The 22,677-nt window shown below is 49.4% G+C and overlaps 1 protein-coding gene across 2 annotated transcripts; it reads right to left on the minus strand.

Annotated features, from left to right (window-relative positions):
• Positions 1–5,183: 5,183 nt before the first annotated feature.
• On the minus strand, positions 5,184–19,959 carry LOC135896326 (uncharacterized). 2 transcript variants are annotated; one of them, XM_065424692.1, is made up of 7 exons: positions 19,831–19,959; positions 17,000–17,225; positions 15,270–15,500; positions 13,947–14,090; positions 12,532–12,682; positions 8,676–8,960; positions 5,184–6,879 (listed from the first exon to the last, which is right to left on the minus strand). In XM_065424692.1, the coding sequence occupies exons 2-7, from the start codon at positions 17,220–17,222 to the stop codon at positions 6,687–6,689; spliced, it is 1,227 nt and encodes a 408-aa protein (XP_065280764.1). In that variant the 5' UTR covers positions 17,223–17,225; positions 19,831–19,959; the 3' UTR covers positions 5,184–6,686. The 2 variants fall into 2 exon arrangements, with proteins under 2 accessions (XP_065280764.1, XP_065280765.1); XM_065424693.1 differs by lacking the exon at positions 19,831–19,959 and adding an exon at positions 19,416–19,625.
• Between the last annotated feature and the right edge of the window lie 2,718 nt (positions 19,960–22,677).

The following is a 22,677-nucleotide window of genomic DNA, read 5'->3' on the forward strand; positions in this document are numbered from 1 at the left end:
CAATTCGGAATAGATACCACCTGGAGAAATACCAGGCGGTTAATATCAGGGATATTTCAATGAATGCACCATACAAGGCAATGTATTCTATCTGCTGTAATATGTGCAGCAAGGCCTCTTTGCTGTATATGAATTCAATGAGCTAAATTATGGTATCGGTTGCCTTCTATCCGCACAGCGATGTTAGCTGTACGTGTCAGAGTAGCGGAGGCCGGCTTGCGAATGGAGACGCGAACGTTCCCGTTGTTGTTAGGGGGTTGCAACTTGCCAGTGAACGCATTGCAGTTTATGAGATAACGGGTTACCGCAGACGTAGACGCCAGCAGCGATACGGTGGCGCCATCTTGCGACACAAAGTTTAACCAGAGAGGGTACAGAGCTATTACTGCAGCGACAAAGCATATTGCACTTATATGCAGGTGTAAAGCATCGGCAGTGATGTAATGATGAATAGACAGCTTTTTTTTTAAATTTCCTTCGAGACAACACCCATGTAATACAAGAACGTTTCCATCATGTTGCGGTTGGAAAAACAGTCACAAAGTGTAACGACCTGCGTTGTTACTGTCATACACGTTTCCTGCAACCGGTAACCCGGTATACCATTAAATAGTTTCGAGAAAACAATTAAGTCAAACTTCGAGTTAGCAAAATTTGATCGAGAAGTAAGTCAAAACTGTTTATTGAATCGATCGTCTGCGTTTGGGTGCACCGAGCCTGTCCGCTGCGTTCTACATGCTTCGCTGAAGCTGTCCATCATTTGGGATTATTGAAATTGTTCCAGCTAAGCAGGGTTTTAATGCGCATCAATCATTTAAGGCGTTCGAGGGGAGTTTGTGATTCGCCGAAGCGTGCATGAGCGGCATTCGCAAGCGAGAATTATTATTTTTTTTGCGAGAATAAGTATTCCAACCGACGTTCAGACACAAATGCCTGCTTGTCTTTAATCCCACCGTAGGAAATTATATTTTATTCTGAATTATTTCCTTTAATTATGAATGTGGAATTAACTGCAAATTTAGACCGCAATGATTTCACGCTGAAAAAAAAAAAAACTGCGTGATCGCTTCCACACTGTTGAACTGTACTTAAAAGGAAGAGACGCAACCCAAAGCTATGCTATGGCTTTGCTGGGCCGCTATTTTGTAGCAATGCCTTATGCCTTATTCTATGCTATTCTTATCATCCACCACACACGGCTGCCTGATCCCGTTGATAATGTGGGCAGACCGTCGCTCTGACCACTGGCCAAGCGCGAAAAGCCTTAAAAGGCATAGAATCGGAAAAGGCATCGCTACAAAATACCGACCCTGGATGTCTCCGTACAGACAAACCTACTCTACGTGTACAAGTTTACAAAAGCGGGCCTTGACACAACCGCCCTGCGTATACAACCGCTTCGAAGCGTGGGCCGCTTGTCGGCTACGGCCGGTTGCGGAAGTGGCGGTAGCGCCTTTACGTCGAAGACCGACAAGCAGGACCACCTGCTGCAGACAAGGCAGGAAGCGGCTAAGCCAAAGAAATCGAGGAGATATATATGGAAAGAGAGGCTCAAGTTTCGTGGGGCTCTGTCGGTTGCGGATTTCTCGCGGGCGGGTCACATAAGATAGCGTAATAGCCGTTTCCGGTAGTCGAAACGTAGGAGTACACCGTTCCGCACACGCAGCAGGATGCGCTCGCATATACGGACACCAAAGACATCATGTCGGCTGCAAAGAACGCCGTGGTGACTTGAAGCGGTGATTGGAGGGAGGGGGAAAGGGGAGTGACAGGAAAATTTAGGTCGTTATTTAACCGCTCTCTCCTAGTCTATACGCTGTCTGATGTATGTATGTATGTATGTATGTATGTATGTATGTATGTATGTATGTATGTATGTATGTATGTATGTATGTATGTATGTATGTATGTATGTATGTATGTATGTGTGTTTGTGTGTGTTTGTGTTTGTGTGTGTGTGTGTGTGTGTGTGTGTGTGTGTGTGTGTGTGTGTGTGTGTGTGTGTGTGTGTGTGTGTGTGTGTGTGCGTCGAATGTTCGTGGCTTAATTGATGCACTCTCCCTTTGTGTAGCGTTTTGAAAACTGCAGAGTGGTCGCGATTACAGGCTAACTGAGACTATTCATTCCGATTATTAGTAAAACAAGATTATCAAACGGGTTTCTAGAAAGTATCTATATAATATATAGGCGAAAAAGTTCAAGGGCGTTTCGAAACAACATCGACGTTTAGACACATCCATCCACTTGCCAATCATTTCCACGCTGCCTTAAACCGCCATACCTGCGCCACGCGCGAGCGCTATATACAGTAAAAATAGCACCCCCTAAGCAACCTTAAAGGGACACTAAAGGTTACTATTAAGTCAACGTGGACTGTTGAAATACCATCACAGAAACCTCGAAACGCTTGTTTCGTGGCAAGGAGAGACTTATTTTAAGAGAAAATGCGTTCTGAAGCGTCCGCGTACCTCTAGCACAGTTCAAATCGCCCGCCCTCCGATCGAGGAGAACTGACATCATGGTCTCATAGTGACGTTGCGCCATCGGTGAGTAGAACGGCGTCCGCAGACGGCGCTACGGCTTTTCTGCGCAAAACGCAAACGCGCGGCCAGAAACACAGCCAAGACAGAGCCGACAGCAGAGCGAAAGCGGGAGTATGGTGGCTAGCGGAAGGAGAAACTAATTACGTCCCACATTGCGTCCCACGGCACACGGAAAGTCCGTTTTCGTTAAACTATAGGCTGCGGCGAGCTCGCAGCGTGGTCGGCGTGGTCTGTGAGAAGTGACGAGCCTTTCCGCACTCGCAACAGGGCATAAAAAGTGCGAATCGACGCAAAACTCGGCCTAGAAACGTGCTTCGCCACAGCCGACCCAGATGTCGTTTCCCGCACCGCCACCAGGCGCCGCTACTATACCTCAAGCTCCTGAGCTACCTCAAGCTCCTGAGACGGCGGAACACCTGATACTTGCTTGTAAACAACTTCACCCTGCAGTTGAATCTAACGGGGAACTATTCAAAGCCTTGGGTTTTAAAGACAGTGAAAGTCGAATAGACTTTGAACAGGTAGAAATAACTAAACGGAGGCTACCTGATTGGTGGACAATGTCAACGCAGAAGTAAAGGAGTAAATACATAGGTATGCATGCATATAGAACGATTATCGAATCCCGGCCACGGCGGCCGCATTTCGATGGGGGCGAAAATGCGAAAACACCCGTGTACTTAGATTTAGGTGCACGTTAAAGAACCCCTGGTGGTCAAAATTTCCGGAGTCCCCCACTACGGCGTGCCTCATAATCAGAAAGTGGTTTTGGCACGTAAAACCCCATATATTATTATTATAGGCTAGGTGGCGCGCGTCGCCGCCGCCCGATTCAAAGGGCTGAGCCACAATCATCCTTCCATCCATCCTTCTCCAGCGCAAGACGCCCATAAGCTGGTACTTCATTCTATGACGCAAACTTCGACGCTCGTCGCAATGGACCCTGACACCGACAGATTGGCTCGCGATGGTGGGCTCAACTTCAGCGATTTGAGCACCGACGAGCGCGACCTGCTGCTGAGGGCTCGCACTGCCGGCGTCGTTGCGTACTACGACGGCGGCCTCGACACCGGCTCTCCGGAGCGGGACAGCAACGAGGGCTTCCCACGACATCACATGGACGTGGCATTCTCGCTGCTTGTTCCAAATGAAAGTTTCGCGAGCCAGCAGAACCCTCACAGCACGACGCGATAACGAAAGTACTGAAACTCCAAAGCGTGCGCGGCGCAGAGTCGTGCGCGCAGAGTCGAGCAAAACGAAACCATTCGACCACCCATACTACTGAAGGGTAACGCCAAAATCTTAGTTTTTGTTAGAATCGAGTAGACGTAGACAAGTAGCATTTTCTTCCGTCTTATAATCGAATGAAATGATATTTTTAATACGAGTAGTTGAGTATTAGTAACATAAATTACGGGGAGACCTTTCGTCATCGGTTTAGTACCGGAATGTCGCTGGGGGGTCTCAAATCGTGTCATGCATTTACCACAATTTCTCGGTTACTAAAGCTCTGTTCGCGATTATATTGACGCCTTAGACGTTCTAGAACATTGCTCTACCACTTTAACTTGACTTTCTGGTAACCTTTAGTGTCCCTTTAACATCGAAGTCCATCGCTGTTACACGGCGAGATCATAGGCGACGGTTCAGGGCGTTCCTCACACGTGTCCTTTCCTAAGGCGAGGCAGACACGCCGGGCACGCACGTTCTCGCTTCGTTTCTTTTTTTTCGTCCGCAGGCATATCATAACACGCAGCCTCTCTCTCTCTCTCTCTCCAGGTACGCGCAGAGCTATAGGGCAACGAGTGCAATGGCGATGGTTCGAAGTGTTGCTTGCGCGCGCCTCGTACGCCACGCCGCTGGGCGGGCAGGCAACCTGTTCCGTGCGCGCCCGTGCACCGAGCAGTACGGACGCCCACGCGAACGTCGGTGGAGCTCGAAGAGCGATTAATTCTCGGCGGGAGCCAACGCGAGCGGGCGCGCTGCAGGGAGGGCGTCGATTTCCGCGAAGCAAAAATCTCTCGACGCGAGCTTCGCCGCTGCCGCTTTCGGAAGGGAGTCTCGGAGGAGCGTTGAACTCCGTCGCCGGTCGAGTTGTCCCCTTCGTCATCGACAGCGCACCCGAAAATAAGTTATGATAAAGTGAAGGGACGCCATGGTTATTGAGCACTGGGCGCCGCACGGGATGCAAGCGAACCACGGCGCTCTCCAGCGAGCGCTCGGCGAACAGCGACCGTTTAGGAAACGCCTGGTGGTTTTGACCCAGCGATCGCTGAACGGGGCGAGAAGTCGATTAGCAGCAGCAGTAGCAGCAGCAGAAGTAGTTAGTAGCCATAAGTAGCAGTTGCAGTAGCATCAGTAGCAGCAGAAGCAGCATCAGTAGCAGCAGTACGCAGCTGGGAGGAGGAAGTGTACTTCCTTGGAATATCACCATCGTTTTGCCGTCTAACTACGCTTCAATCTTGAAATATCTTCGTGTATTTGCTTCCCAGCGACATAGTCCCTCTTGCTTATTGATTCGCTCTCTCTCACGCACACACGGCTGCCTAAAGGCGACACAGCCGCTTCAAGGCCCGCGAATGCGGGCTTTCAAGGCGGAAAATAAACAGAACACCACAAATGAATGCGAACACTAAACTATGCCGTCTTAAAACGAGAATGCATATTTTATTTGTGTACTTTCTTTTTTCTGGCGGAGGAGTCATGCCAACTATAAGCAAATCATCGTGCAGATTGAAAACACAAGAAAAAAAAACATGGTGCACAAATAAAAAAGTTATAAAAGTGGACCAGCGGATTCGCCTCAGCGCCTCCTCCAACCACCTCCACAGATAAACTGCTTCAAATTCGTATCCATAACACGTGGGAGGAGCTTGCAGATGCGCACAAGTCGAGCCAGGACGGGCAGCGACACATTAAGAATTCCGGACAACGCAGTCGTAGACGAGTCGAAAATTTACAAAAAAATTACTCTACATCTAAGAGACCAGATCAAGGCTGAGTCTATTCCTCGCAGCATGCATCCAGAGCTCAACTAAGAAAGAAGGACGGCAAAGGTGAAATCATTTAGAAAGGCCTACGAGGGAGACGAAGAAAGTACGCGGCACACATTCGCGGAAGTACAAGGAAAAAAAGAAAGAAGCGCAAGCGATCAGCATTGTTAACAACAAGAAAGAACTCGCGGCGTTCTCCGTGGACAGCCCGGACACGGGCTCTGCGGAAGAGACGGCAGCTGATCTCGCCAACACGAGAAGCCAAGGAGCACATCCCGGTGACAGCAAACTCGCCATTCGCTACAAGAATTATCAAATAGGCCAAATGTCAACGTCGGCCTTCAAAACGTTAAAAAGAATCAAACGTGCCCCTGAATACATATATAGTCTGGACCCTGGGACACGTGTCCCTAGCAGGTGATCTGGCGGCTCACGGCGCTGTCCGAGAACATACTCTTCGGACTACCTCGCTATGCGGCCGCGCTCCAGGGTACACAGGAGAACACGCTCCCAATAAACACGCGGGAATTTTAGCGCATTGCAGACTAGGAAGGAGAATATACCCTCCCTGACACCCCCAAGCTATTCAGAGAAGACGCCGTTGCACTCAGACAACTACAGGCAAACAATTTCCGGCACGGCATGAATAAATTCACGCTGTATATCTAACCAACTACGACTACAAATGTAAGGACTGTCGAGTGTCAACCATATGGTATGGGAATGCGAGCACGACACACCCGTAGCCCCCCCCCGTTTCCCAACCATCTGCGGAGCATTGGGAAGACCAGCTGACCGGCTCATATCCCGACCAGTGGCTGCAGGGCCATAATCGCGGCGAGGGGCCATGGCATCCTGGACTGTGGAAGGCACTCATGACCCGGGAACGACCACAACGTTCCTCTGCTCATTTTTGATCAAATGTATTCCTCCAGGCGTTACTAACCATATAACCGAGAATCAAACAAAGAAAGTCGAGTCAAAGCACAGATTCCCCCCCAAAAAATATATATATATATATACGACGCAAGAATAGTAAAAAAGAAAAGAGTCATAAAAGTGGGCCGTAGGCGACCATAGATAACGCGAAGGCCAAGTTCGCAGTGCAGGCTATAGTGGCCAGACACCACAGTTCCGCATTGGCGTGTGGTCAAGGCTTGTCGTCTCCGTACGGCCACGCCGCGAAGGGCACGGCCACGGCGGCGCCGAATGCCGCACCGCACACGACGTCGATCACGAAGTGCTTGTGCTGCGCGACCCTCTGCGCGCACACGAGCCAGATGCACGTGCCCAGGGCCCAAGCAAGGAGCGCGGCTCGGAACGGCCGGTGGAAGCCCGGGAACCTGCGCAGGCGATTCGATTATCCCTCGGGCAAATCTGACCCCGCACTGATCCCCGGTGCAGGTTAGAAGAGGTTAAAAAGGTGGCTCGGAGTTACGAAGTAAAAGTGGTGTTTTCGGCAAAAAACAAGATAGGTAGTGTGTGTTCTAAGGCTCAAAATAACTTCGAAAGAAAGGATGATGCAATAATAATAATAATATTTGGGGTTTTACGTGCCAAAACCACTTTCTGATTATGAGGCACGCCGTAGTGGAGGGCTCCGGAAATTTTGACCACCTGGGGCTCTTTAACGTGCACCTAAATCTAAGCACACGGGTAAAGGATGATGCAAAGAATGAATGTAGCGTTAGACATTCGAGTAAGAACCAATTTGTTGATTGCGTGAAAAACGTTGTTTATCAGATTCCTATGACGTGTGGTCAGGTATACGTAGGGCAGACTTCGAGATCCATCAACACGAGACTAAGGGAACACATATCCACTCTGAAAGGTCGTCCTGGTACGCATTTGGCTATGCATTGTCAAGAACACGACTGCTCACCGAGTCTTAGTAGAAACGCAATTTTGTATAAGCATAAGAATCAAACCATGAGAGAAATTGCGGAAGCGCACTGGATTGAAAAACAAAAGGAAAAAATACATCAGCAATCCTTCTGTTTCATTGCTGGATAAAGAAAATTCGTTGTTGTCGTCACATATATAACGTATTTTCATCGTACGTGCTTGTTACATTCGCCTTGATGTTTTTATATTGACCGGGTGGCTTTGGTCCACGGCATTTTATCTCAAAAGTTATATGCGCTATAGACGTGCTCTGTTTGACTAGATTGCGCAGATCTGTGGGTATTTAAGCAGGAAGTTCATCGAAAATAAAGCCAGTTGTTAGAAAGCGCTCGTCCTTGTGTTGCCCCTTTTTTGTCCCTGTCTGTTTGCGCGCAAAAAGTTTTTAAATAATGAATCTGTTCCAACTAGGCCGACTCGCAGTTATGCTTCAATACAATGCAATACAATATACAAGGTGTCCCAGCCAATTTTAGCAAGAGCTTTAAAAAATGTGAATGCCACGTAGCTGAACAGAACCAAGGTAATGTTTGCCGTCTCTTGGAGATACTCAAATAAGTTTTTTTTAATTCTGCCGAATTAGATAATTAGTCTTAATTGGTCAATCAACTTCTCAAATATTATATTTAGATTAAAGGTGTCAATGGCAAAATTGTAGAGCGACATGAAAAACTCCCGATACAGCTTTCTGTTGCTCAATACGTACTTACATAAGAGTTTTTCCGAGCGTGAAAGAGGCCCGCGAACCCACGCAAAATTGCCTCGAACGGGCAGACGTGAGGCTCCAATTTTCTGCACCAGTCTTTTGCATATTCCTAGTTCCGTTGTCGCTGCTCATTTCATAAGAAGGGATCGCTCGCGGACTGTGAATATATATACATATCTAAGGTCCTCATTTTTTTTTACTGTATTAATAAATATTTTTCTCTCAAATGAATGTAAGCTTTTAACAATAATTGGACAGTCTAGACATTTATTTCCGCTCTTTCTTGTCCTTTCTTCTTTTTTTTTTTAGTAAAACAAGCTGTACACATATACGACAGACTTGCCTCTCAGGAGGCTGCGTTGGCGGTCGATCGATCATATTCGATATGCGATAGCATTCACAGCTGCGCCATTTCACGTCCAACCGCGCTACGCCTCGTCAGCGCGACCAATAGCTTAGGAAAATAGCGCGCCCCACTGAAAGCGATCAACCCGAAAGTTGTCGTCCAACAATACGGCCCAAGGTACGCACCTCCGGACGCCGTAGCCAAACATGAAAACGCCCGCGAAGCCCGCGACGGTGGCGTGGCCCGAGGGAAACGAGGACCCCGACTTGCGACCCTTGGGTCCCGTGCAGCGGTAGTCCGTGACGTCACCCGTAGGCGGTGCCCCATTGCTGGTGACGTCGACGTGACGATGGTCGTAGCGGGAGCCGCGGCCAGCGCCTGCAGGGGCGTTCTCGCCGAAGGCCACGTTCGAATCACCGACGTGACCTTCTGAAGAACGTCGCGGAACTGCGCCCGGCTGCGGTGCTGTCCTGCAGAGATGTTGCGGTGACCGTGAGTTGACGTGAAAGGTGTAACGGTGCCAGCCAGCATTAGAGACCTTTAGCGTGTCCGCCATTCCGGCAAACCGGGGCGGTTTGGGCGGATTGCCGGATGGTCGGCGGTGTAAACGTGAGCGGCCGGAGCGGTGCAGCCGCCTAGTGTTGTAGAGCTCAAACAGACAAACATAGAACTAAAATTGCAGTAACCTACTTCATTCTGCTTCGCTGCTGGTGCAAATTTTCGACAGTGGCGTAATTGTGTTCACAATTACGTCGCTGTCGAAAACTTACACCCCAGCTAAGAAGAATATAGTAATTGGCCCTGTGTTTAGGTGGTTGAGCTTTGCACCACCACTTGGCGCCACCAATCTGGCCGCTCACGTTTACGCCCCCGACCATCCGGTAATCCGCCCAAAGCGCCCCGGTTTGCCGGAATAGCGGATACGCTAGAAGTCTCTATTGACGTTCGCAAGTGCCGTTTTACGCTTAAATAGGATATCTTGTCGGGGCGGAAGTTAACACAAGGTCGGTGGGCCGACTGACATGGTTTGGGGGGGGGGGGGGGCACGAAAAAAAGACTACAAAGGAAGCATTGCGGGGTGCCAGGAGCTGTGGCTTCTTTTGGAGTCAGAGAAGCGCGCGGCAATATAACGTTTTGAAGAAAGACCTCGGGAATGTGGATGAAAAGAAACGGGCGGCTAAAGTGCACGAATATATCTGTACCTCAAAAGCGTGGACACCGAACGGAGGAAGGGGTCAGGGAAGTTGGCAACCACCTACAGGGTAACTGAAAGTGTAAATATACAACCAGGCGTCTTCAAAAAGAAAGTGGGAGAAATGGACACGGTAAATTGGGTATAACGGATAGAAACTAGAACGTCCATGGAGATTTACAAGGACGACAAACAAAAAATAAGGACAGAAGTTTATACGATAACACAAAATGGCAGTGTCTTGCTATTTCAGGTCCGGGGTGGCTGCCTGAAGACAAATACGTACCGCAAAATATATTTGCGACAGCATGAGGCATGCGTAGGTTTCAGAAATATTCCAGAGACCACTGGGCACATCGTAATGAAATGCCACGATGTTCTCCCTGCCAGTCCTCCACGGAAAGTCCACCTTCCATAAGCGCTGAGATTCAAAACTGATGGAGCCGTTAATCGGTCAATGGTCAAGATAGGCAAGACACGTTTAGAGTACTACTGAGAAAAAAACAGAGAAGAGATTGATAGAACTGGAGTCTGTACATGCTTAGAAAACTACAATACATATAGATGTATTAATGAAGAAAATATAGAATTTATTGCCATGCAAGACAGAGAGGTCGACGTGAGCTAGTGCGCTCTTATCTGCTTCTCTGCAGTGGGGAAGAGGAAAGGGGAGTGAAAGTACTGGGATGGATGATGATGATAAGAGAAGTGGCGAGTGTTTATGTATATGAGACAGTTGCCACTCGTCGAGCTTGGTGTCATGAAGACAAAAGCTATTAAGGAGAGATAGGCTGCATACTAGACTGCAATAAGTAAAGTAATCCCTGTTTAGCTCAAGCAGGTTAGGTGCATATTTGTCGCCGCCCGATTCCAAAAATTAATAGCACTATAAATAATCATCATCATCATCACCGAGCGTGCAGGAAAGAGCACAGCCCCTTTTACGTTAGGTGCGCTGGGCCCGGCCATCGGAATGACTCGTGGTTAGCTTAGCCGATATGCGTCTTAACAAGCTTATCTTGAATAATTTTCATCTGTTTATTCGTACAAAATATGGTGATATAGTACACCTAACCTAACGGCCAGTCCGGGGTCCACTAAAGGAATAAGCCTAAACGCAACAGACCGTGTGTTTTAAATCGCTTCACTAAGATGATGTTTCGGGCAAGATGCAGTGCTCAAGCTTGTAGGGCGAACTATGCAAATAATAGCGACGAAGGCAGATTTACAATAGCATACACGCCTATAAAAAGAACGCGAAGATATGCTTTCAATAATAAAGCGCTTCCAGCGATAGTAACACCAATGCACAAAGAGAGGACACCAGTTCTACACTGAAAAAATGCGTCATCCATAACAACAAGCTCCACTTGCAGTGAGATATTCAAATCTTAGACACGTGCGTATAGCGGTAAAGATGGACGCCGGTAACGGTACAGGCACGGCCACTCCTAGCGGGAACACGGGAACGCTTGGCAGCGCACCGCGTAGCGGCCCCACCAGCGCCGACCTCGTGAAGACTTGGCAGACGACTCACCAGAGCAGACGACACGCCAGGCTTTTTTGCACATTGATTTCATTGTGGCTGCATCGCAAGACTTTAGAAGGCGCCGGTGATGGCGCACTTCGCGGTGTATGCCACGGTCTCCCGTGTTCCCGCTAGGAGTGGCCGCGCCTGTACATGCAGTTTGCGCTTTGCTCAAGACCCCGCGAGGAATGTTTATCAACTTGTGCGTTTTCTTCCAATGCACGCACAAACCGGATGGCAAGGGAATCCCAGAATGGATGGAAGGGCCTTGCGATATCAAAACCTTCAATTAACGCTGTGATTGGACGAAATGCACTAGTTGGACCACCACTGGTTTTCCAATATACATGTCGCCAATAATAAAGAATTGCGGAAGGATTATACGAACGACGCCCACTGTTTTATAATAGGCTTTGTCCACACTAGTCACGAATAAGATTTTTTTGCCTTTCTTTTTGAGGAAATTATTATTTAACTTCATTTAATTAGCTAATTGCTAATTAATTTGCCCAATCGATAAGGCGTCAATGCAAAAGGTCTGGAGGACGTCGACAAATGACCCATAAAAGCGTTTTAAACAACCTCCCGAACATGATCTGTCGATGCATCGGGAAAAAAGTGTGGCGCTCGTTGACAGTGAGATAATGGCCCGCATCATTTTTTTTTTGTATTCTTCCCGGCATGTGGTTGTGACTGGCGGTACATCAATCGACCACATTTCGTTACGGTAAATTATGTTTTGCCTGCATTATTTTTTGTTTGCAAAACACAAGTGAAATTATACAGTCAATATGTTACGGACAAACTGGTCAGAACGCCTCTCACACGCAATCGTATTACAACGCTACGTCCAGTCCCTCTTACTTCCTCTTGATAAGCATTGTCACTGGCCAAGGTTTCAAACGCAGACGAACCTGAAAACTTATCAACGCATTATCGAGCCTGCGGCCTTGTTCTCAGCATGCAGAAAATAATTAGTGATGGCCCACAGCGGTGATCCAACGCCATTGCAATTTAGGGGACTTCCCATACGTGACGTCATAGCTCAAAGCGCGCTAGACTCCTGGGTTGGTTGCGGTCTGTAAATGTCCACCTCGTGGACATGTCCATTTCATGTGCTACTGAAGCGCCGTTTGGCTATAGGTTGGGGTACCAGCGAGAAGGAAACGGGCGCCTCCAGCTGCAGTTTCCGTCTCGCTGGTTCAGCTCAGGCCATTCAGCGGCGAACATAAAATGGACGGTCGATTAGGTGGATAATTACAGAATAACCCCCGCCCAATAGTCTGGGAAATCTTGGGGGCGCATGTACACCGCGACGTACCACTCAGCTGGCGAACGGGGAGCGGTGGCGACGTTAGCGTTCTCGTCCTGCGCGAGAATCGCTGTGTCATTTGCGTCACCGTCTCCCTCCGGATCAGGTTCTTCATCGCCGCTTCCAGAGGAAGGTTCCGAGTCGCTACGCCTGTCAACACCTGCGGTTGCAAGCGCCAACGCAGTAGATCGTACTTATAAAACCGACGATAAAAAGCAAAACCAGGTCAGCATAGACTGCTAAGATATTTTTTTAAGAACTCTATTTTCAATCATTTAGCGGAAGGAAGATTAGCCTTACATTTTCCCCAATTACGCACCAAAACAGCGTCTCCACTTCGCCTGTATAGCATCAGCGATTTCAAAGTACAGTAACGACTGTATGAAACACACACACACACACACACACACACACACACACACACACACACACGCACGGACGCACACACACAAACACACACACACACACACACACACACACACACGTCCATTGTAATAATGTTGGAGTGTAAATTACGCGAATATTGCTTGAGCTTAGCGAGATAGCAGTAATGGATGACACGAAAACGGCATCGATCGCCGCCTGTAGCTGAAGCTGTTAGCTGACTGCGTTACGAGGACAATGGTGACGCGTCATGCTTGTCGAGGGAAGAACGTTGACGAAAAGTGCACGCAAAGAGAAGCAAGACATATATATGTCATTTGTTTGAGGCTTCACTTCCCCCTTGTTACAGTGGTGCATTCTTTCCTGCGGGACCGTCCAAGAATGAGCACACATTCCAAGTGAACCACGCTGTCGACTCAGCAAGGTTACAGCTAGCACATAGCCAGTGACCTCATTTGTCAACGTATGTATCCACAAATATATCCGGAGGAGAAACGACGGCGAACGTTAACCCTCCCCTAACCCATCCCCATTTCCGCTCGTTAGGCTCGTGTCCCGACTGGTGGAAAGGCAGATGGGTTAGGGAATGGGAGAAAAGCGGCACTGGCGATCCGGCGGCAGGAATCTCCTTATACATATGAAGCAGTACCCTATGATGACAGCTATAGGGGCTTGTTGGTACGGCATATCCTATTTTGTCGTAGCGCAAGCTGAACAAGGACAACAGAAAGGCACATCTGACACACACAGCGCTCGCCTAAGCAATTCTAAAAAAAAAAAATAGAATTGCTTGGGTTAGCGCTGTGTGTCACATGTGCCTTTCTGTTGTCCTTGTTCAGCTTGCGCTACGACAAAATAGGATATGCAAAACGCGAGTCTCAACATGGCAACATTTCTACCCGATACATGTGCACGGCGCAAAGGCTATCGATACTTATGCGGTTCCTAAAGTGTTGTTTGATCTCTTGGGTCTCCCCTTAAACATATCGCTCGCAACAGAACTGTCTGTTGGCCTAGTTGGTGCTTGCTAAAAGACGCACCTGACCGCGCTTCCGGAGTCACCGGTTCTCCCGAACAGGCGAGCACCTCCGTCCCGTTGGGCAGTTTTACAGCGGGCTGGCAGATGTCGATGAAATGCGGTCTCTTGGCGTTGACGGCTAGCTGGATGGTGTGGGCAATGTCACCTGCGCGGAACCGGGCGAGGAGCCGTTGACAGTCGCAACCGGTGACGCGGATGTATTTATAGTTAGGTGCCCACCACGATTTTGCCCCCGTTCGAATCCTCGTGAAATGAAGAAATGTTCCAACTAAAGGACGACTGATTTGGGGCAACAAACATTTGACGAAAATCGCCGGGAAATGAGTAAATTGTGCCGCCTGAGTCGGCTCTGAGCGCCGACGGCAACGTTTCTGTGCCTACGTGTTTCCTTGTTTGTTCGTGCCTACAGTTCGCGGTACTTAGCCTATCGGAGGCACGGTATAGTGCCTCCGAAGGGTAGAAGATGGACGCTACGCCGACCACAACAAGAACAAAGTTTATTTAACGAATAGACAGGACGTTCAGGCCCCGCACGGCCGTGGGCCGAGGAAAGTGGGGAGAAGGGGGGGGGGGATGAGAAACATCCTGTCTTTTCGTGACAAACCTCAATTTTATCAATGCGAAAGCATAAAATGACTAATGAGGCGAAAAATCGGGCGCTGGAGTTCTTGGCGCGACCACGCCATCGTTCAAAAAAGCTACGAACCACCGACCGTTGGTGGGAGTCGAACCTTGCGTTGTTTGCACCTCGCGACGAACACCGTTGGTCCCGTCGCCGCCCTTGTGCTGACGTGGCCGCAATGCTTTCGCATTAACACGCATATACTATAGAGACAACTAAGTATCACTCGAATTATTGTCGTCGGCGTATGGTGGCCATGTTTTTACTCGCTAATACGTATATGAGAGGGCTAGCGGTCCTTGTGTACGTGCCCGCTGTGCTGTATCTCCCTAATGTCCTGAGAGTTTTAAACACAATCAAGCACCATAGCAGCGCCACAACGTAACCGCGCAGTTTAACGCTTTCTTCGGTGACCAACGTCCAGTCCAGAAGAAATCGAACAACTACCATAGGTCATGCGTACAAGTTTGTAATGGAGTGGTTTTCGATTGTGCAAGACAAAGCGGGTAGGCCCCGGGGGTAGCGCGGGTCACCCACGGTCTTTCGTGTCGTGACAAGCTTGGCTTCTGCGAACGTGACGCGTGGCTTCCCCTCAAAACCTTGGTTCGTTTTTTTGCGATGAAAATGGCGGACATCTACACGAAACTGCTCCCGTATGGAGCAACTATAATAATTCTACATATATAGTGCGCTGGCATTCACCCGCGACGATGAAGCCGACGAACAATCTTCGCAGATGCCTGGCCGTCCAGTAAGTGGCCTCCGTCCAGCTGGCGCCGGGTCGGCGCAACTCGGTCACAGACACCGCGGTCACCGTGGAGGCCCACACGAGCGCCACGTAAGGAGCTGTGGGCAGGATGTCCTTCTCCTGGGGCGCCTGCAGAGACGGGTCGTCGCAGCGGAACGGGGACGAGGGCGCCTTTCGGGCGACTCCTGCGAGGGACCGATCCCAAACTCATCGTCTTCGTCAACCAGTCACTCATACGCGAGGCTCCTTCGGTTCGCATTCGTGAGCTGCATCGTGCCGGACAGAACTGTCCCGCCTGCGACGTCATCGTGCACAGCATGAAGAGCCCGTAATGAAGAGACCATGACGAGCCCGGGACAAAGAGACCGAGCTTGCGGAAGGTTGTCGTAACGAAGCGCCAAACGATGCCAAAAGACGATGAACATAACAGCCATTTATGTACGAAGGAAGATAAAACTAGTAGCCTGCGCACTAGAGTGACGGACACTGCAGCGCAAGAGGTGACACAGCGTCCCGTGCTTTGCGTCTTCCACGTTCATTCGTCTCGTGTGCTCTGCTAAGGTTCATGAAATGGTCCAACTTATCCAGATATCGATTCTTCCAAAGAAAAATGAGAACACGACTGTGCCACCGTCGTCGTCAGCAGTAGCAGCCTGATTTATCTTACTGAGGCGCACGATCGAGCAGGAAGGAAATACCAGGAGACAACAGAACGTCATGGCAGCCAGCTAGCCTCGCAACCTAATTAACTCATGCACCGTGAACCGTACCCTTCGCTTTTACTCTCTCTCTCGCTCGCGTCTCCAAAAGTCGGCCTGACACACGACCCTGTGCTCGCCGAGCTCGGCCCAGTGTACGTTCTCGGTAGGTTTCACACGGCGGGCACTATACTTGTTCGGGTACTTTGCCAAGCATTCTCGGCCCGAGCATGAAGGGTTAGAAGGTCTCCAGAGAAGTGCATTGCGTCTGGCTATAAGAGCGAAGACCCAAGTGGACACTCCCTTTAATCGGCTCTGCGGGAGCAAGGGGAACGTCCTGGCTTGCACTACTGGCGCAAGCGTTGCCCGTACAAACATTATATAGCGTCCCTGCTGAGGAACTGTCTGCATATCACACCGCGCACGGTGTACGCATTGCTCTGAGCTGAACGGATAGCAGACGTCAAGCTAAATATATCTTAACCTGGTCAACTCCTGATGACAATGCTTAATAGGGGAGGTATCTATAAGAAGTACGTTTGAACAACAACAAGATTTCATTTGGAAGTGATAAAAATCGACGGATTTCCCTCAGTCTCATCTGGGAACTATCGAGGCGCGACGCCTGTAATGCCTCATCGCGACAGCGTTTTGAGACGCCTGGTATCTGCCAGGGCGCTGTTCTTGGTGCGCCGCGGCGAGTTACGTAAGACTAACTTAGCTTTACGCACACAACAGACAAACAGCACCCAGTTGTCTCACGAGCTGCGCCGAGCCATGTCGCTAGTGGGTGTTGTTAGAATATCTTACGAGGAGCTCGAGCACAACTTTACACTTTGCTATCGACTTTAATGTTTCGCCTCCGTGTGAAACTACTCCCTTTTCTTTCTTTTGATTCAGTTTTATCTTGTTCTTTCCTTCCTCCTTGGATACGCGTGGCCTACACGTGAGCGTGGCACGATCGAGCTGCAAGACAGGTACCGCACCAGCGAGGGTGACCACGGCGTAGCAGACGGCGAGCACCAGGACGACCGCGTACACAGCGCCCCTGGGGGAAAAGTCGGGCAGCAGGGTGGACACAAAAAGCTTGACCAGCCCGACCGTACTTTCGTCCACCGGAGCATCCCCTGGGGCTCGCTTCGTCGGAGCTTGCTGCCCCGACGAAGCACTGGCGAGAGAGTGACCAGTTCCTTCAGCGGCAGAAGACATTTCCTGCGGCGAGGGTGACGGCGTCTCATGTAAGAACCGAGCTGCGATTTCTACCGTTCAGAATCGTTTTTATTGCAGTATTTATTACGCATAGGCTGTGTTACATGTACAGTCGCATGCAATATGACTTGCAACACTCTTGTTCGTGGTTGAAGGGGCTCCACGGCTGCGCAGCAGCTCTGACGTGTGAAATAGCAGTTTAATAGACACCACTAATTGAAACTGTGTTTCGGTCTGGAACTTACCATGTGTCTGCACAGCCGTACAGCCTTGGAGCCCCTTCGACCACGGGCACCGGTGTTGCAATTCATATTGCACGTGACTGTACATGGCACATACAGGAGGAGGCCTCGTGCTCAAGGACAGAAGGGAGGGACCTCGTATAACGCACAACTTACTTGTTTTTTCGCTTGGGTTGCCACGCGGCGCGACGTCAGTATGAAATTGAATGTAAGCCTGCAGACCCGTTACATAGAGACACTGCAACAGTGATTAATAAAATGTGTTGTGCATAATCCATTTTACATACGTATAGTCTTCAGCTGGATCACTGTTCAGTTTCAAACTTTTAAGTACACTTCTGCGAGTTGTCTTTGTCCCAGGACACGTCCAAAGTGGGTAGATGGCGGGCATCCGCTGCAGATGCAAGTGAGGAGCACTTTGGATGCGTGCACAATGTTTTCGCGCGGTTGACCCCAAGCACAAGTGACGGCTGGTGCGAGGGCCGCCCCGCCCCGAAGTCACCGGAGAGAGACTTCCTCATTTATTTAGTGGAGCGTCTGTGGTCAAAACTGCGCCTAGGACACGGCGCCCAAAGGAGTATTGACACATGCCTTACAGGTTCTAAAAACTTCTCGCGCGTGCAATGATGACACTTCTAGCAAGCACAAAGCTTGGAAGACGAAATGCATGAGCATACACACACACACATATATATATATACACTACAACAGATTGCTAAATGCCAGACCTGGCATCATCGATATTATCATGATGTCGTGCCGTCACCTATCAATAAGGCTAGGTCCGACGAGGTTGCCCATACACCTGTAAGCAATTGCTCCGGGCAACAATGTTCCCTTTGGCTGCGCTCCTGTGTGGCAGCCGTAGGAATCGCAGCAACGGAATGAGGCAATGCACCACGACGTCATGATGCAGCCACCTGCTGGATGCGAATACTGGCACTGGTTTGTACAAACAAGCATTGTAGCGAATTATTTAGGGCGCTCAAACGATTTCCAGGATTGTTTTTTGTGTTTTCAAGTTTTCCAAGTTTATACCTTCACTAAACGGGGAATAATAATTAAAAAAAAGAAGTCGGACATGTGACTTCAGCATATTACTTTAAAGAAACCGTAAAGAATAGTGCGTCAAGCTGTAGTAACAAATAACGCGTCTTTAATAACCAGATGCAACCCTTGCCGAGGGATGAAGCTTGGCAAGGCAGAGAATAGAGGAGAAATCGAAAGGCGGGTGGGCGACACCGCACCGAAGTTATCGCTACAGTTATCCGTGACGTCATGAATTCTGAAGGCACCTGCTTGGGTCTCGTTCAAGGAGTGCTGACAACACATCTTCAACCGTTCACCTATTTGTCTTATGTTTTTGCAATAACTGAAAGTCCCAAGCCTGTCGAGTACAGTCTGATTGTCAGTAATGTCGCGAGTTGTAAATGTACCTATGACTTGCCGAAAAAAAATTCTAGTTCCAATCTGATAGTCAGTAATGCCTGGAGTTTTAACTGTGCGTATGCCTTGCAGGGCAGGCATAGCAGGGCGTACACATGAGAGACAAAAACGTTGAAAAGCTACCTCCACAGCTGGTTTTTAACACTGGTCCCGACTTGAACTGCCACTCCCGCGGGGTTACCGGCGCCATGATAGATTGACTTTCGGAAATTGTAACACGGGCATCCGTGTTACACGTGTTACACGAACTTGGCACAACGCCAAGTTCGTGTGAAATGGTGCGAGTCAAGCATGCACTAAAGGCGATCCCGATATGCAAAGTCGTTCACAACGCGCTCGCGGTTTATAAAACGCTCGCTAGATGCAGGCGAGTCGGGACAATGCAAAACTTTCACCGCAGGGCGAGACAAAGGAGTTCGAAAGTTGCTCGTCGAAAGCCCAATCCCATTGTCACGACCGAAGAAAACTGAAAGCTGAATGCGCCGTCTACGAAATCACGACTTACCCGACCAGACGAGCGAGCGAAGAAAGCAGCGTCGAAAGCGTCTGGTAAAAAAAATGCAGACGACGTTTAAAAAGAATAAGAAACCCTACAACGCTATCGCTCGTTTTGTCTTCTGCTTTCTACGTCCATGGTTTTTGAACTGCCCTCTTCCTAGTTATGAACGGACCGCACTTCCAACCTTGAAAAGCGCCAAAGCGCGCGTCGTACGTCATCGAATGTCATGCAAAACAGCGGCCCCGCGCCGCTGGAACAATGTATCTAGTCAGTTCCGTCATGCAAATGGCCTACGATCGGGAGAACTCGAGGCGCAGACGATGCAGGAAAAGGGTGCCAAGCTGTCAGCGCCGCGCTCGCCCCAAGAGAGCGAGCCCCGGGGAGAACGTGAGGGGCAACGAATACAAAATCGTGCGATTACCAGCTGTCATCGGCTTGCCTGGACGCTGCGAAGACGTGCGATGTTCTTGCTCGGCACGTAGCGAGAGCGGGCACAAGAATCGTGAGCCATTTTGCATACGCTCGCGGTCGCTCGTGCAATGGCCCCGTGAGCACGGGAAAACCACGGTTGCCAGACGCGCGGCACGATATATGTAGCTTCCACATCGCACCTGGGCCGTGTCCAGCTATGTATAACGCGAGCTTGAGAAGACGACGAGGCTAAGGTGACGGCGTGAAGACGATGGCATGCCGCTGTTTATTACTTTCCTTTGCTCACGCCTCCGTTTATCTCGAAGGCTTTGAACGGCTGATGACAGGTTGAGGAAGCATCGCGTGCAAGTTCAAGGGTTAGCTGCAGGGTCTGTAAACATCTTTCAGACCGTTGCAAAAAGATGCCAATGGACGCCGAATTTTGACAACACACGTGTCACTGGGTAGATACAAGGCTGAAAAGCGCGTGTACAAGGCCTTTTGCGCGCACGAAGCCAACAACTCGAGCGGCACACCTTCTAGCGGCATGTCGAATCACGACGGAGGGTTAACCCCCGCCCTTCTTCTCAATCCGGACCGAGTTGGTTGGGCTCAGTCAGCGTTACGGTGCAGACGACAGCCTACGACCGGGATCCACTGGAACCGGATCGTGCAAACTCGTGGTCAAGAGTGCCCGTGTGAAAGCACCCGATCCGGATTGGACTTGACACTTCTCCGAAGTGCCTGACTGACAGGGGTTTAAACATCTTAAGGACGTCGCATTCGTGGTGTCGCGCGACGCGATGATGAAATCGGTCTCTCTAGGTACTTGCGAGGCGGCTTTGCACGCGTTTCTTCGCGCTTTCTTTTAGTCTGACGAATCCTTTGCCTTTTTCTTCGTTTTCGTTTTTACCATGCAGTGATATCGCATCACTTCAAGCCACTCGCTGCACCTGCGCCAAGCTGCCCCTCCAGCCGACGCGCTCCGGTGGCATCAAGGGGAGGCTAGGGACCCCAGCGATCTCCACTTACATGCGAGAACCCCTTCGACTCACTGCGTGACGCGGACAAAAGTTTCGCATGCGATAACGTTAAATAAATTGGCATGCGAAAGCGAACAAGCGTGACCAACTTGATTCTGCCAACGACAGAAGTGGTGAATGTTTGTCTCCTCTTCCTTTCTTTTTTTGCACAGCCTGCCCGGAAATATGTAGAATTTCCATGGGCGACTGTGGACCCTTAGTGTTTTCGAGGCTGTTCCGGCACTGAACGGCAGGCTTATGCGCACACATGCACGGGAGACACAATCTCGCAGCCCCTATTATTGTACCCCTATACGGAACACGCCTAAAACTCCTTAAACTTGGTAAAGTAGCGACACGCTCCTTCTCCGCCTTCACTCCTCGTCGTTTCTCCTCTCTTTCACGCTCCCTCCTCGACCGTGGCGCTACCTACACCGCTTGAGCGTAGCAACGGTGCCAACATGCGCTCCTCGCCACTCCGTAGATGCTTCTCGACCAAAAATGGCGCTGAAGCAAGGCGCGAGGGCCCACGTGATGCTATTGGGCCAATAGCGACGCGGCATCGGTCAGATCGCGCGAGGAGGCGGCATTCTTCAAAGCGTGGCGCTATTTTACGAAGTTAAAGGGGTGTAGTAGCGTGCCGCAAAGTGCGTAGGTTCCCAGGACATTTGAATATGTTATGATAGAGCCTATGAGACAGTCTTAAAGACTCATTTCGTTACACCAACGCGCAGGCAGTATACGTCAAGTTCTTCGCTATGCCAAGAGGTCGAACGTCCCCATGTTGAGAGTATTTTGATATACTAATTGGAGCGTAACGACAGGTTTGGCCAGCATAGCGTTACACAGCGACCACAGAAAGGAAGTGAGTGTTCTCGTTTGAGAGTGTTCTGTAATCATCATGCAATGTTGAGACGGCCGAATCTGCCATCACCACGCTGATTTAACGGGAACACGGAGGATGGAAAGTTTAATTTCTTTCTCTGTAAGCGGGGGTGACAGTGGCTGCGACATATGCAGGGGGAGGGGCATAAAAGGTTCCACAAACATTACTAATTACTACAAAAAAGAAAGCGAGTCGATGAACTGTCGACGCTAAAGAAGACAAGGTGGACGTACACGGTGGTTCAAGTGATTCGATGAATAAATGTTGATTATATCACTCTGTTGTGTTTTTTGCATGTTTATTTCAGCTCATGTCGTATCTTATGTCACGCACAACTATGTCGACCTTGTATTCTGTAGCATTGACCGTATATATTTTTTTTTTGAAGTGGTTACAAGATATATCCTAGGTATGCCAAAGCCGTCTGTAGCCATTAAAGAAGATCTTCAAAAGCACGCAAACTTGACGCGCTCAGCGAAAGCGTGGGGAATGCGGGAACATCCGGGATACCCCACACGCACGTGTAAGTTGGAGCATACACGGCAGATGGCGTTAGTGTAATATAGCATACTCTGTTAGCCCTGAGTGTTTCGAGCTAATTATACTTTCTTTACAATGTACTTAGCTGCTTACTATTGCTGCGTGTTCTCGGCATGGAAGGGCATGATCTGATACCTTTTTCATGTTCGTGCCCCATCTACAAGTCACCCAAGCAATCGATTTTGTTTTTATGGAAGTGGCTACAGGATAGCAAGATAGAAACTAGTGTGAAGTTAGCGAAGAAGATTAAAAAATACCATTTATGACTACTAACTCACCAAAACTTAAAAGATAAACTTAAAAGATAATTCGCAACAACATCACAAGGGCCCCTTAAGCCAGAAACACGAAGATCAGACAAATTTATGTCCCTACCGAGACATGGGCAAGGAGCGGAGGCGTCCCGCAA

This window comes from Dermacentor albipictus, chromosome 6, assembly GCF_038994185.2.
Source record: "Dermacentor albipictus isolate Rhodes 1998 colony chromosome 6, USDA_Dalb.pri_finalv2, whole genome shotgun sequence".
Classification (NCBI taxonomy): Eukaryota; Metazoa; Arthropoda; class Arachnida; order Ixodida; family Ixodidae; genus Dermacentor; species Dermacentor albipictus.